This window comes from Phlebotomus papatasi, chromosome 2, assembly GCF_024763615.1.
Source record: "Phlebotomus papatasi isolate M1 chromosome 2, Ppap_2.1, whole genome shotgun sequence".
NCBI lineage: Eukaryota > Metazoa > Arthropoda > Insecta > Diptera > Psychodidae > Phlebotomus > Phlebotomus papatasi.
The window spans coordinates 45,363,220-45,380,532 of record NC_077223.1 but is presented as its reverse complement, the minus strand read 5'-3'; the positions used below and the strand labels follow the sequence as shown (position 1 = coordinate 45,380,532).

General features: G+C 32.2%; 1 protein-coding gene across 1 annotated transcript in view; it reads right to left on the bottom strand.

The window, feature by feature from the left end:
- Nucleotides 1-17,313, bottom strand: part of LOC129801247 (S phase cyclin A-associated protein in the endoplasmic reticulum) — a 39,754-nt gene that overhangs the window by 10,913 nt on the left and 11,528 nt on the right. The window contains exon 10 of the mRNA XM_055846128.1: nt 16,100-16,239. Coding sequence (XP_055702103.1) covers nt 16,100-16,239 — 140 coding nt within the window. The remainder of the gene's footprint in view (nt 1-16,099; nt 16,240-17,313) is intronic.

The following is a 17,313-nucleotide window of genomic DNA, read 5'->3' as shown; positions in this document are numbered from 1 at the left end:
CTCAGAATATAAGTCGAACAACTCGATTTTTTACAAAAATCGTTTTATTCACTTTTTGGATACTTCTTTATACCCTCTACCTTCCCTGTGAATATTATATTTGAAACATAATTAATTTCAAAGTTTTAGAGATTTTAAATCTCAAAAATCCTATACTCTGCATATAAAATCTCAGCTTCAAATCGCTGTCCTGTAAAATTTGCCTACTGCGAGTTATTCGTTTCTTATTCGGAGCGATCAATTTATGATCAAAGCAAAGAAATCCACCGTTCAAATACGAGTTTAACTTATCAGCTACTAGCAGGAAATATTTAGTTTTTTTGGCATCAGATGAATGAGAAATCTTGCCCAACGGATAGGATTTTTCATTGGGCTAAAGCGGCTAAATTTTTTAAATGCAAAAATCATAAAACATAGTTGAAATGTTATATCTTTTTATGCTTAAGATCTCAAATCAATTATTTTTCAATGTTAAAAAAAGATGTAAAGCAAATATCTTATTTTTTAGTTTGGATGACTCTGTAACCCCTTAGAGGAACTTGATTAAAAAATACAAAACTTGTGATTTTCAAATTTAACTTTCGCATTTTGGATTTTAGAACTTTTTTGAATAAAGGCAATATAAAACATGACATAATAGTAGAAAAGGCGAGATAAGGTAAGATTAAAATCCAGAGTAATGACAATATAAATTAAATTTAAAATTAAATAACTACTCTCTCTGTTCCAAAGAAAAAGTCATACAAAATCTAATAGCTATCGGACGACTTTTTCGAAACGGAGGGAGTAAGTTCTCTGTAGAGGACATTATAGGGACTGAAAAGTCGAAATATTTAAAATCGACAGAATATAGACCACATTATACTACACTCTTGTTGAGTTCAATTTAAGAAATTTGCTTTTTAATTCAATTTATATACATTAAATTGCAATGACTTTAAGTAATGAAATACTTAAGTACAAAAGTATTTTAAGTAAAACTTTAAAACAATCATGGAAGAATTGTTAGCATTGTTAGTCATCTTATGTTGATAATCTATTACTAGATACAAATGATTGTACAAACTGGGTCACCCACTTCTTGAAGATCATATTTCAATGTTTCGAGGTTACATAAGCTTCTTAGATAATACCAAGTCCCCAGCACTTGATAGAAAGAAGACATTAATGTCCAACAGCGACTGAATTAGGGCTGAAGAACTTCATTCTTGTTAGCCATTCTATAACATTCCTTATTCATCACCAACATTAGTTAATGGAGACCCCTGTGGTGCATAATCAACTCCCACTTCTGCAATCTAAATCACATAATATTTCATCATCTCTCTCTACCCTGAGATTGCTCTTTTCTTTGTCATCTCACCCTCTCACAGTTCCGCCGAGGAAAATATTTGGAATGTCATATGGGAAATTCATGGAAAAGAGAAAAGGCAGGAAAGAGGGAAGTTAGTCAAATCAGGGATGTGAGCTATATAGGAACATTTCAAAAATTGGATTATGTACTTCAATATTTTTAGAATGAACAAAACCATGTGCTTTTCTGTAATGCAAATTCAAACTATACAATTGAATTTAAAAAACAGTAACAAACTAATCCTTGGTTTCGCTCAACTTGCCAATGTGTTAACTAATATTGCTTCCACTTTTTGTCCAGCTCGCTGAATTGTATTTGAAAAACATTTCAAGGATTATTCAGGAGTGCCTATAGGCGCAACTTGTCTCAAAATACACTCAATATGCCTACAAAGGGTCTTTTGAGTGGTAAAACCATTCATTTGGCGGTGATTCTTTGACTGTTATGTCATGGAGAAGTCTCGCGTGTAAAAGGGCACCAATTGATATACTCAATTGCATTGTTTAGCACACTTAACGAGAGTCTCCACGGTCTCTCAATGGCTTGTTCCCGCTCAAAATGACTCACAATTGTCAATGAAATTCAATCGGGGGACAAGAAATAAATACAGATTGAAAATCTATCTGGTAGGATATTTCGACATCTGTCCATGTTATGCTTCATAGATTAAATTCGATCAAAGGATCAGTGATACAAATTTCCCTTTCATTGCACCACTGCAAGGTTCTTTTTAATTCCCTTAAGTAAATCAAGAAGTAAACTTATAATGGCGTTACTACATTAATTTATATGAATTCGGAAACTTCTGGGGAAAGAGCCCCCGACTTACAGAATTACGAAATAAAAAGGAATTAATTTAATATTAAAATAAAGTATTAAATAAGTATTGCAATAAGAGAAATATTTAACTTTGATTTTATTATTTTAAATTCATCAATAAGATATTTATCATATAAAAATTTATATGAAAAATATTACGTTTGCCGCCGTTTACTATAAAGTCTACACATACAGGTCTTATGCCCTAGACACACTTACGACTTAAGCCGAGAGACGACTTAAAGGAAAATTATGGAAATGAAGTTTAACCATTATTTCGAATAAAATTACGCTAAGCCGTCTCTCGGCTAATCCTCAGATCTGTCAAGGCCCTTGAGTTCTTATGCCTCCGGCACACCTTTTAGATCGATACAATTTTATGAAATCAAAATTCGCATCCTTTTCTTTCTAAAAAGATTTGCGTAAGTCTGTCTCACTCTTTCGTATTCAAAATTGGACTGAACTAAATTACTTTGGTGTGACGTTCAAAAAAAGAAGAAGAGTGTGAAAGAGTAAGATAGACATATGAGAAATTTTTAAGGAAAAAAAGGGATGTGCATTTCGATTTTATGGAATTTCCCTGACCTAAAAGGTGTGCAGAAGCCATTACAATTAAAAAATTCAAACCAAAATTAAACTCAAAGAAATTTCATATGACTTTTATTCCTTTTCGACTTCAAATAAAACTTATCCCCTACTAAATAATGAATCACTGTAAAATTAACATCTTCATCAAGTGATTCTCGTTTGCACAGAGTTGAATGTGGCTTTTGAGAAATTGTATAATGAAATGCAAATAATGCCTTGAGCTAGTGCGATTTAATACCTCCCAAAAACAGAAGGTAAAACCCCAGTGAGAGATTGAGCCTGGAGGGACATGAAATGGGATTGAGAGGAGTGAGAGAAATCCTGAGGGAGATACCCGAAAATTGGGGTGTGATTCACCCGCAGGATGTTACTTAACCCTCTACCCTTTTAACTCTTGCTTCCTTGTAAGATAGAGCTACTACCATTTCTTTTTTTCGTGCAGGTATCTCTACTAAACTAATTAATATTATATTACCACCTTAGTTTCAATCTTCAAAAACAACCACAAATTTCCCTTCATTTAAAATCTCTCTCTCTAAATATCACAGAGAAGCCCGATGACCTAGAGATTTTCCAGGAATTGTAATATATAATTGAGATGTCAAAATATTTAACAAGGACAGTGGAGAAAAAAGAAATCCCAGTAGTGGCAATATAATAAATTCCAGAAGCAGCTGGAAAGGTGTAAAAATTTCAGCATTTCCCATTCTGAATGGGCCAAATTTGTGGTTCATAAGAAGCTTCATGGGGCTCACTCTTGTTCTGCGATGGCACCATGCTGAGAGTGTAAAATTGATGATGATCACATAATGATGCGTGTAGATTATTCATGGTACATTTAAAATACCCATATTAAGCCCCTTTTCTACATTCATCTCTCCTTCAAACTTTATCTACTAGTCCTCTCTATCTACATATTCTTTCTGCTCTTTCTCCGCTGCATTTGATTGACTCATCTTCATTGTTTGCACATGTCGCAAATTTCTATTAACCAACATTTGGTATCAGTCTGCACAGGGTGACACAAAAATTAAAGGAAAAAAAAGGAGAAAAATTTTTTTATGAGGCAAACCAGATTTTAGTTGATAGCCGAACTAAAAGTTTACGTGTTTAAATTTTTCTACATGATTTATGTTTTATAATTAAAATTTTAAAGATACGGTTTGGGATTTGAGAAAAATAAAAGATAAAAATTTGTTTTAATTTAAATATTGCGATAATTAATTCTTTAAAGGTCCAACGCATGAAGTAAATTATAGTTTTCTCAAATTCTTGCATTTCGTAAAGTTTTTCTTCTGATGAGTCATTCAAATAATAAATTCATATGCTATTTGAACCGGGTACGGATCATTGATTACATGGTGCGACAAAATTTACCTTTTTGTGGGTGTCTTTGACGAGAGTGCCAAAACTTGTTAGAGGGTCATTTAAGGACCTCAAATCTGCAAACCATTTGTCCGGGTCACCTCTAGATTTTTTTGGAAAAGCATTTTTTGTTTTTTGCTGTTTTATAAAATTCAAAAATTCATATCTCCGGTTCTAATTATCCGGTGGTAGTCACATAAAGCTAAACTGACGCGTAATTTCATCCTCTATAACTCTTGTGAACATATCAAGCATCTACGATGAAATTAAAGTATATTTTTTAAAAAATTTTTGAAAAAGGGCACCTAAAATGGTGCATTTTTCTGTGTTTTTTCCATCTTCTAGTAATTTTCCCACTTTAATAGAGCATTTTATATGTCAAATAACTATGCCTAAAAGTTAGAGAATTTAATATTCTTTCATTTTCTTTTGGTTTGAATTTTCTATCATAATTCGTATATTCACAATAATTTCTTGAAAATAAAGTGCATTAAAATCTCTTATTATACATAATTATATTAGTATCTTTGTCTAACCTACTGAAGAGCATTTTCTTTTGCACTCTCACTTACACATTTCATATAAAAAGAGGTGAAATGAAAGAAAAGAGACATATTTAGAAATAGAGAGAGAAGAATAGCTGTTATGAGTGCCAAAAAACTATTCTTCTCTCTTTATTTCTATATACGTCTCTTTTTTTCATTTCGCCTCTTTTTATATGAAATTTGTAAGTGAGAGTGCAAAAGAGAATGCTCTTCAGTAGGTTAGACAAAGATACCAAATAATTATATATAATAAGAGATTTTATTTTTATAATAATGCATTTTATTTTCAATAAATTATTGTGAATTAACGAATTAGGATAGAAAATTTAAACCAAAAAGATATGAAAGAATATTAAATTCTCTAACTTTTGGGCATAGTTATTTGACATATAAAATGCTCTATTATTGTGGGAAAATTACTAGAAGATGGAAAAAAACACAGAAAAATGCACCATTTTAGGTGCCCTTTTTCAAAAAATCTTTAAAAAATATACTTCATTTTCATCGTAGATGCTTGATATGTTCACAAGAGTTATAGAGGATGAAATTACGCGTCAGTTTAGCTTTATGTGACTACCATCGGATAATTAGAACCGGAGATATGGATTTTTGAATTTTATAAAACAGCAAAAAACAAAAAAATGCTTTTCCAAAAAAATCAGAGGTGACCCGGACAAACAGATTGCAGATTTGAGGTCCTTAAATGACCCTCTAACAAGTTTTGCCACTCTCGTCAAAGACACCCACAACGTGTCGCACAGTGTTATTATATAAAAGCTTTTACTGGAATTTAAGTTCGTCTTAATTGACTAGAAAATGTGCTATAAAGAACTTTTTAGCTTTGAACTATAAAAGAATCTCAGAAAAACGGGGAAGAATTTTTGAGACATTTCAAAAATTTCCATTTTCAAATTTTTATATTGCATTTTTTCCAAAATTTCTAATTTTTATAAATTGGAAAAAAGAGTAATGAATAAAAATAATGAATGAATCGATCTGTAGAAAGAAACGAGGAATGGGAGAGGGTGTTCAGAAAACTCAAAATCGTTATAGGGGAGTCCGGGGCAAATTAGCCAGCTAATGAAATTTTTCTTTGTCTATAATATGTAAAAAAAAAAATGCTTCAATCCCTTCAATCAGACTGCTAAATATTTAAATGAAGAAAGGGAGGTAATGACTCTGAATAAAAAGTAATTTGCTCAATATTCTTTCAAAGGAAAACTATAACAACCCAATGCAATGGCTAATTTTACCATTAACTAATTCTACTCCAGTCTATCCTGTTATTCACTGTTTCGTCTCTCGTTTACTTTATTTGGTAAATAATATTTTAAAAAGTTGCTTAATTAAATCTTCTCGCGTTGCCAGAACGAGTGATTTTATACATTAACCAGGAGCAAGACATAGTGTGTCCTCTTCTAAATCGTTGTAGCATTTACAAATCGACAGCTCAGAATATAAAACGAATAAGTCAAATGGCCAACTTTATAGGAGAACGTTTTCAAGCTGAGATTTTACATGCTGAGTATAGGATTTTTAAGATAGGATAGGACCTCTATATCTTTGAGTTGAGAATAATTAACTTTCCGGTATAATAACTCACAGGGGCGTATAACATAAAATTGCGAAAAACAATTTGGATCATCAGACTTCGAAAATTAAGTAGGGGAGACAGGGGTAGAATTAGCCAGCAAATGAAGCTTTTTTTCGCGCATGATTTGTGAAAAAATGATAAAGTTTGTCTAATGTTTTTATGTTTCATAAGTAGCATTAAGATATTGGCTGTATAAAACCGTATAGTTCAGAGCTCTCAAATCCTTGGCTTTTCCTAGAGAAGATAATGAAAAAAGTATGACACATTGGCTACACTTGCCCCGGCCTGGATAGATATAGCCATTTTTGGGGTACTAATTGCCACCAGTTTTTCAGACGAAATTTTAAACTGGAGATACCAAATATTATTTCGCTTTATGCATTGAAGCCCACTGATGCTAAATATGTCACTTGATTTAATGAAAATGGCTTTAGCCGATTTTTTATGACATTTTTGTAATTGCGGCAAAATTGATGAAAATATCCTGAAAAAATCTATTTCGCAAATTTTTCAGCCGAATGGCAATATTGCTTGGAATATCAATAGTACTCTTTCATCTAACAATTATCCATGTATTAGTGAAAAATCATTGATGGTTTTATCCGGCCACGGAAGAGTGGCTACAACTGCCCCGAGGGCTGTTTTAGTGTTTTTCATCTTATATAAAAAATTGGATAATTATTATCCAAGTGAAAAATATTTTTTAATTAGGTTTATGAAACCAGAAACGAGGTAAAACTATGAAATCTTGACTACAAACTCAGAAAACCAAATGATGGTCCAAAAACTGAAACATCAAAACTGCAGTTTCATACCCATTTTGTAAAAATGCTTCTAAATTGTAGGACAACAGGATCAGACTTATAAATATTTCTGGGAATATGGGGATGTGTTCCTACTTTCATTAAAAAATACTTTGCTCAAGGTACATTTTAAGGGAACCGAGAAAAATCCACTGTCTACTTCTGCCCCCGGCTAATTGTACCCCGGTCTCCCCTAATAATTAATAATTACGTAATTCTAAGGTAGTTCGAAGATTATTTAAGTAGTTTCCAGCTCATTAGAATTTCATTTTAAAATTTCTAACCAAATTGGTTTATCTCGTTTGTCCAGGATTCCAAATTTTACCTTTAACATTACATCGAGGGTCATTCATTTTGATGTGAGAATCGAATTTAGGAAATTGCTGATAGAAAGCCTACGCTCTTATTATGTACAAAGACTGCAATTTAAAAGACAATGGATTCTAAAGTTTTTCAACATTTACTTCCCTTGCATAGAGCCTGAAATACTACAACTATTAATAAAATAAAAATTGTCAAGAAAATTTTATTGTAACATAATTTTGGGAAGATTTTAATAGATTTCTTTGATAGATAGATTTTTACCTAGGTTTCAAGCTGAATGCAATAAATTTATTGAATATTATTGAATAACAACGTCAAACGATTCCACTAATTCACTTGTAAAAATAAAAGGATCAAAATGATCCAAATATATGATCCTTTTTCAAAGGATGGACCAAATTAACATGTTCTATTATAATAAATGTGCATTCAAAGAAAGAAATATTTGATCCAGCCTTTGCAAAAGGATCAAACTTGGATCAATTTGATCCTTTTATTTTTACCAGTGTTGTTATTTAAAATTCATGACGAATAATGAAATATAGTTTAAAAAAAAACTAAAAAATATATTTAAGAAATTCTACGGATGGGGAGGTAAAGAGGAATAGGGTCCCGGTCAAAATTCCGAAAGCCAAAATCCAGAATTGTTAAAAGTGTCATAGCTACTCCCACTTCTGTGGGACAACAGGAAAACCACAGGAAATCTTCTGAGTCTTGGAAAATTATTCTAAACATTTTCCCCCATATAATTTCGATCGCTCAGAATAAGAAACGAATAACTCGCAGTAGGCAAATTTTACAGGAGAGCGATTTGAAGCTGAGATTTCACATGCAGAGTATAAGATTTTTGACATTTAAAATCTCTATAACTTTAAAAATAATTATCTTTCAAGTATAATATTCACAGGGAAGGTAGAGGGTATAAAGAAGTATCCAAAAAGCGAATAAAACAAAGGAGAATGGTCAAATCCGGTCCCGGAATCGCCACAAACGGGACCTATGTCATTGGATAGACATTAGTATAGGTAACAACTTTTGTTCTGGGATCAATGTTCTAAACCATGGAGGAACAGTTCTAGAGCACAAAAACTATTTTTCACAATGATGAAGAATGATCAAAAGTATATGGGCGCTGGTTCATCTTCATACAAACATTAGAGTAGACGCATTTTGAAGATATTGATATAAGGTTGAGAAAAATGCCGGGACCCAGGACGATAAATGTTGGAAGTCCTTGTAAAAGAGGCCCTTATCCTTCCGAAAAATCATTGTTTTGACAACGAATTATACAAGAACTGCTAAAGCGATCTTGATGAAATTCGGTATAGGGTCAGTGTATGTTTTAAACTTTTTATTTATGCATACCACCCCCTCCCTCCACCCTCCGTTCTGGTAGCCCTCATACAAAATGGGGGCACTTTACCTTATAACTCCTTTCTAAGAGGATGTAGAAAGCTGATATTCAACAAGGGAACAAAACTTATGGACGACTTTTCAACTATGCATGTTAACCCGCTCCTCCACCACCCCTTCTAGTAATCCCATACAAAATGAGAACATTTTGACCTCCTTTCTGAGAAGAAGTAGTTGGTTTGTAAAAGAATGAAAAAAATGAATAACTAATAACGTTAACAATAATTTTCTAGATTTTATATGCATTTATAGACATCTAGTCGAATTACAGCTTTCTGCCTCCTCTTAGAAAGGAGTTATTAGGTGAAATGCTCTCATTTTGTATGGGGGTTACCAGAAGGGGTGATGGACGAAGAGTTTGGGCAGTATGGTTAAAAAGTCTTCTTTAAGACTTGTTCCCAAGCTGTATTTCAACTTTCTATATTTTCTCAGAAAGGAGTTATAAGGTGAAATGCTCTCATTTTGTATGAGGGCTACCAGAAAGGGGGACAGAGGAGGGAGATATTATACATGGTTTAAAAGTCTTCCCTAAGCTTTGTTCCCTTGTCGAATTTCAGCTTTCTACATCGTCTTAGAAAGGAGTTATAAGGTAAAGTGCCCCCATTTTGTATGGGGGCTGTCAGAATGGAGGGTGGGGGGAGAGGGTGGTATGCATGGATAAAAACTTTAAGTCATACACTGACCCTATACCGAATTTCATCAAGATCGCTTTAGTCGTTCTTGCGTAATTCGTAGTCAAAACAACGATTTTTCGGAAGGATAAAGGCCATTTTAGAAGGACTCCCAACGTTTATCGTCCTGGGTCCCGGCAATTTTTCAATCTTATATCAGTACCTACAAAATGCGCCTACTCTCGTTTGTGGCGATTCCGGGACCAGCGCCCATATACTTTTGACCATTCTCCTTTTGAAAAAAATCGAGTTGTTCGACTTATATTCTGAGTCGTCGATTTCGTCCCTCTCAAGATTTTGAACATTCGGAATTTTGGCCTTTTCGGGATTTTGGCTGCCACCGAGAGGAATATTGTGTAGAGGTTCACATTGATGAACTTACACAATCTGTAAAAGAGTTTTCCGCCGTTTTTGCTTGAAAGGTTGCATACCAACGCTAAGATGGCAGTGGACGCAACAAGCAAACAATTGTGAAATTTTGCGCTATTAAAGCATTTGTTAATAAAAAAAACATTATTTATCTCTCCGTCTAACTTCAGCTTATTATTATAATATAATTACTCCAAATAAATAAGCATCGACCATTGTCGTATCTGCATTTCTTTTATATCAATATTTCATGCAAGAGACAATATTGAATCATCGTTTGCATCCAATGCAGATAAAAAAGCAAGTTCATTTATGACAACGGGCTTTGAAACTGATCATATCTTAAACTTAAGGTATTATATCCAAATTGTTCTATCATACATGTCTAAGGTTCAAGTTATTATGAAATGATTTTATCCACGTGCCACCCTGTGTTGGGTAAATAATTCAAATTTAAATAAGGGTCACATAAAATCATACTTAAAAATTATTTTCTCTTTCTAATTCTCTTTGCTGTATCACTTGATAATAAAAAGGGGATTGATTGTCCTGGAGGGTGAGATGAACAATTCGTGTGTCTGCATATGAAAATGAAACGATGTGGAGGGCAAAAATGAGCAGACAAAAGTATGACAGAAGGATGATCATACTGTGTGTAAATAAATATCAAATCACTCCTCGCAGTATGTTGCCGATTCAGTGTCTCTATTAAAATCACATTTTTTGGCTTATGATATCTCACTCATCCCACCACACAACCTCACTATTCAATTTATTATTATTCCAGTTGGCCCTCTGCCTCTGGTATACAATCCTCCTGCGAGTTCCTTGTTCATCAAATGCCACTGTCTAACTCTTTCCATAATGGAAAATTCACCAGATGCAACCACTCCTGTGCCTGGAGGAATTTTTAACAGTGATGCAGGAAGTTTTGTATGACAAGTTGTCATAATTTTAGACATAGATAGTTGTTCGATATATAATTATCTAATTACCATAGAGGGTGGCAAAAAAAGCGAATATTGAGACGAAGGAGAAAATAACTATCGAATTCAGTATTTGATTTCAGTGATAAAATCCATCTGGTTTGAGAGGAAATTCTTGTATTTATTTCTGGTTGCCAGACATTCAACTTGTGTGGGCAAAAATTGAAGAAAAGCGTTGTCCAATAACACCCTGACACTTTGTATGCCATACTGACACGTGAAATATTCCTCCTGGTTCACTTAATGTTAAAAAGAAAATTCCAAAAAAAAAATCGTCTCACTTGGTGGCCCAATCCCAAAGCATATATACAACTTTTCTTTTTGCCAAATGAATCATCAATTTTTCTTCTATTCATTGTCTTTAAAATTCAACAAAAAAATCTATTTCAATTTCACACAAAATATTTTAAAAATTCCATCCTAAAAGTTTAATTTTCGCAAATGACAATATTTGAACTTTACATATACTCAACCATAATGGATAAAATTTAATTTTCATTTAAATTTCCAGCATAACAGACTTTTGTGTCTTCTGTCAGTTCCTCTTTTTCCAAAGTAAAACAATAAGCTTCTCTATTTATCTACGAAATTAAATTAATACACACACAGAGTGAATGAAAAAAAAGGAACAAAATTAAGTGCTAAAAAGAGTCAAATTAGAAAAACAGTAAAGTTTCACTGTTTCCCCAACTTTTCACTCAAACATCCATTATTTTGTGGTTTTCATTCTCTTTCGATTCTATATACGTTTTAATAGAAATTCAATAATGTCCCTGGGAAATAGGACTGGGCTTACCAGTTGGAATGATTTTTACGCTTAATTGATCCAAATAGGATCCAAACAATACAATGCGAAAACTTGTTTAATACACAAATACAATTTAAATTCATTTGAAAATCGTTTGAAAAATCTGAAATTAAAAATATTTATATAGAATTAAATTGTTTTTTTTTTAATTTTGGATTAGAAATATCAAGAAAATATTTTCGCACTGTCAGTAGCTGTAAAACTTTTAGAAATTATTGGCAAATTTGATTTTCCACATGCTTTTGTTACTTATGCCTTCGGCACACCTTTTGCTCGATATATAATTTCATGAAATCTAAATTCACTTCTGTTTCATTCGCAAAAGACTTGCATAAGTTTGTTCCGCTCTTACGGACTCAAAATTAGATTGAACAAAGTTTAATTTGGTGTGATGTTCAAAATAAGAAGAAAAGTGCGAAAGAGTAGGATAGACATATGCGAAACTTTTAAGAAAGAAAGAAAGGGATGTGAATTTCGACTTTATGAAATTTTCCTGATCTAATAGGTATGCAGGAGCCATTAATATTTTTATTACTCGCCACTTTTTTTTTAACCTAATCAAAATTCAATTTTCAATAAATCAATTTTCTTTACTCCCAAAATTTATTTTTTTTTGCTGACCAAAAGTGATTAATTTAAACATCAAACCAAATTCAATTCAGTTCAATCCAATTTTGAGTGCGAAAGTGTGGGATGGACATTTGTAAAACATTTCAGAAGGAAAGGAATGTAAATTTTGATTTCATGAAATTTTCTTGATCTAAAAGATGTGCCGAAATTCGTTTTTTTTTACTGATTAAAAATAATTCTTTGTGGAGCAAGATAAATTCATTTATGGCTCTGGCACATCTCTTAAATCACGAAAATTTCATAAAGTAAAAATTCACTGCTCTTTAATTCTCAAAAGATTTTCATATGTCTATCCCACTCATTCCACATTTTCGATCTCAAAATTGAACTGAACTAAATTTAATTTGGTGTGATATTTAAAAGAAGAAGAAAAGTGCGAAAGAGTAAGATAGACATGTACAACCTTTGAAGAATACAGGAATGTGAATTTTGACTTTATGAAATTTTCCTGATCTAAAAGGTGTGCCGATAGCATTACTGACCAAATCCAATTTTTTTCTGGTCAAAATTGAGTTGACTAATAAAATTAGGTTTTTGAGTGGTCAAAATTCATTAATTTACTCAATTGAAATTACTTAATAAAAATTTTTATTGTAATTCCTTCCACATTGCTAAAGTCCTATTTAACACCTGAAATGGTCCAATCAAAATCCTCTCAAATATTATACAATAAATTAGTGCTAATTTATTAATTTTACAGAATTGGTAAATTTTATATAGCTATAAAGTAATCCGTAAGCTTTATTAAACACCATTGTTCACAAAATGTTAAGAATTATTGCAATATCCTTTTTTAAATCCATTGAATATTCGTCACATATTTTATTGCTTGAACTCAAACACAAGAGCATTATACCTAGTCCGAAAATTTTTCAGGTTTTGAGTCGAAACAGTAAATCAGTGTAACCCGAACAGTTTCAACTTTCAGCAGTATAACAGAGTATTCGAAATTTCGATTTTATAAAGTCAAAGTTAGAACAATACAGGGCATAGAACCGATTTGACTAAAATCGAACATAATTGAGAAGTATTAACATTTCCAATTAGATTACATTGCTCCTAATCATTGTTCAATTGGAACATTTTCGGCAATAAATTCTTTTTTCGGTTTTTTTGTCCTAGATACTTTTACGGCCTAGAGGACAAACAGTATTAGATATTGACTGTCAATATTTAGTGACTCCCTCCGTAAGTGTGTATTATCAAATGGCCTTTACACAATAGAGAAATATATGTCCATATTGAAGCAAATTGTCTACGATTGTGTAGGAAAATCTGGCAAATGTCGACAAAAATATCTCTAGTGTGTAGAGGCTATAAGGAAGGGATGGAATAGGACATTTTTCTTTTCGCCCTGTTCCCATTGATCGGTTTATTTAGAAAACGACTCCAATATTTTTTTTTCATTTTCGGGTATATTTTAACGTATCCGAACATGTAAATAAAGATATGTAAAAAACTAGCTATAACTTATAGAGTACAATAACTTTGATTTAAAAAGTTTATAAATTCGAAAAAGTCTACATTCAATCTTAACTGCTAATGAATCAGTAACTAATTTTTATTAGCTGAAATTTAACAAAAATGGGAATATTTTGAGTTGATTATCTCCTTTTTCATTCCAATATGAAAAAAATTGCAAAGGGCTTAAACTTTTATGAATTCAATTACTCCGACAAATTTTTCTTCATCATTGTTTCGATGAAACATTCTTGTCAAAGTTTTCACAAAATTTCCTACTAACTCATCAATAGAAATCCAGTTTGATGCCCCTAAAATACAAGTCTTTCAGCGCTAGAGCATAACAATTGATGCACAAGGCATCAGAAATGTGTGAAGGTTGAATCCCATGAGTTTTCCTAATTTTTAAATAAATTTCCATATGTGCATAATAACACTGTGCGACACGTTGTGGGTGTCTTTGACGAGAGTGCCAAAACTTGTTAGATGGTCATTTAAGGACCTCAAATCTGCAATCTGTTTGTCCGGGTCACCTCTGATTTTTTTGGAAAAGCATTTTTTTTGTTTTTTGCTGTTTTATAAAATTCAAAAATCCATATCTCCGGTTCTAATTATCCGATGTTAGTCACATAAAGCTAAACTGACGCGTAATTTCATCCTCTATAACTCTTGTGAACATATCAAGCATCTACGATGAAAATAAAGTATATTTTTTAAAGATTTTTTGAAAAAGGGCACCTAAAATGGTGCACTTTTCTGTGTTTTTTCCATCTTCTAGTAATTTTCCTACTTTAATAGAGCATTTTATATGTCAAATAACTATGCCTAAAAGTTAGAGAATTTAATATTCTTTCATATCTTTTTGGTTTGAATTTTCTATCCTAATTCGTTTATTCACAATAATTTATTGAAAATAAAATGCATTATTATAAAAATAAAATCTCTTATTATATATAGTTATTTGGTATCTTTGTCTAACCTACTGAAGAGCATTCTCTTTTGCACTCTCACTTACACATTTCATATAAAAAGAGGCGAAATGAAAAAAAGAGACGTATATAGAAATAAAGAGAGATGAATAGTTTTTTGGCACTCATAACAGCTATTCTTCTCTCTCTATTTCTATATATGTCTCTTTTTTTCATTTCGCCTCTTTTTATATGAAATGTGTAAGTGAGAGTGCAAAAGAGAGTGCTCTTCAGTAGGTTAGACAAAGATACCAAATAATTATATATAATAAGAGATTTTATTTTTATAATAATGCATTTTATTTTCAATAAATTATTGTGAATAAACGAATTAGGATAGAAAATTCAAACCAAAAAGATATGAGAGAATATTAAATTCTCTAACTTTTAGGCATAGTTATTTGACATATAAAATGCTCTATTAAAGTGGGAAAATTACTAGAAGATGGAAAAAAAACAGAAAAATGCACCATTTTAGGTGCCCTTTTTCAAAAAATCTTTAAAAAATATACTTCATTTTCATCGTAGATGCTTGATATGTTCACAAGAGTTATAGAGGATGAAATTACGCGTCAGTTTAGCTTTATGTGACTACCACCGGATAATTAGAACCGGAGATATGAATTTTTGAATTTTATAAAACATCAAAAAACTAAATATGCTTTTTCAAAAAAATCTAGAGGTGACCCGGACAAACGGATTGCAGATTTGAGGTCCTTAAATGACCCTCTAACAAGTTTTGGCACTCTCGTCAAAGACACCCACAAAAAGGTAAATTTTGTCGCACCGTGTAATTGGAAGTAAAATTGAAGGAGGGTGATCCCTTTCCATTCACGTCACTCAAGCACATTTCAAAACTATCGAGCTCCTGATGCTCTTTTTTGTATCACCCTTCCCGTTACACCGCTCTCCCTACACCTTTCCGACAACATTGATGATTATGAATATATTTGGTAAATTCTATTTCTTTTTTGCTTTGGTAACTCTTCAAAAACTCCATCCGTAAATGGAAGAATGTTCACCGGATCAATTTTGTTATAGAACATTTCTTCTTTTTTTTTTGCTTGTAGAATGTGTCTTCAAGTGTGATTTCATGGAGTATTTAAAGAGCTAAACTTTTGGGTGAGAGTTCTTAAAGGTGGTGAGATTTCTCAGGGTATCCCCCTTAAAGTACGCACAAGTTCTATTGCCCAATTTTCCCCACAAGTTTTCTGAGGGGTAGAGGATGAGTGAAAAGGGAAACATTGGATGCCTGGGGAGATTCAATTGTTGAGCTTTAAGGGGAGGGTAAGAGGGTGGCTTTCGGGTGCGCAAGTCTCAAAAACCATACATTTTCGCCTCAACTTCTTCCACTCATGCACAAATCTAACTCGTCTCTGTCTCTGTTCTCTTCGTACTCACCTCATGACATCGGGAAGGCGGTCCAGCAATTTTGGGTGTGACTGCTTCATCGTGAAGGTGGGAGAAAGAGCTACAGTGCAGGCCAACATGAGTTCTGTTGATAATTCCACGGGCTGCTTCGTGGACTTCTCCTCTGGACACTGCAAAAGGCAAATGTGTACCAGTTTTTGAATAAAATTTTGTTTGGAATATAGCTTTTGTAATTTGCGTAATTTCACCATCAACTTTTATGCTAAAATCCTCATCTAACAGTATTCTTTTAAAATAAAACTTTTCCTTCTTCTCCTGATCGATGACCTATGATGTTCTTAAAGTTCCATCTCTTCATTCGAAAATATAATTAATTTATTACTTATATCGATTTCTTTTAAAGTTCAAGTTTAAGTATAATAACTTTCAAAATAAAAATAAATCATTCAATAAGTTGTTTAATAAAATAATAACAAATTGTTTAAATTTTAGTAAGATGCCGATCTTAAAGATATTTTTAAAGTTTTACTTAATATTATGGCGATGACAAATTGTATAGAATGTATTAAATTAAAACACGTTGGTTACAATAATCCTTTTATTTGGACTTTTATTACCCGAACTCAACAGATAGAGTAATATCCTTAAATTACTCTATCTATATTTTTAAGATAATTAAAAAAAAGTCCATAGCAAATTTTAATATATCTCTAAATTTACCACTATTAAATATTAATATAATAATAAATAATAAATATTACAAATAAATTCCGAGAACCTGATTTTTTGGAAAGCTTCTTAATATCACCATCATGTTTACCTGTCCGTATGTACATTACCAAAGTTAGAGGCAGAACGGTAAGAGATAAATGCTTAAGGATTTCGTTTCCCTTATAAGTCAACCCTGAGATGGGTTCGCTGACTGTAATTTTCCCAATCTTTTTCACAACGAGAAAAAAAAACCTGTTTGTGAAATTACAAAAGCCGGCTTCAATTTTAAATCGCTTTCAAATATGTTTAAAGGTTTACCTAGGCGAACAATGCGATGTGACGTAGATTACTACCATCTTATAATTTTAAAGGTTTTTCGAGTTTAAAATATTACAATTCTCTGAAAATCGTGATTGGGACAATTCAAATCATATTGCCTAGGCCGAAATTTGTGCCTAGTCAGGGTACCATCAAGCCTAATAAAAAGTTAAGCTATTTTTCACTTTTCCTTGTAAAAATTTTGCAGATATTGC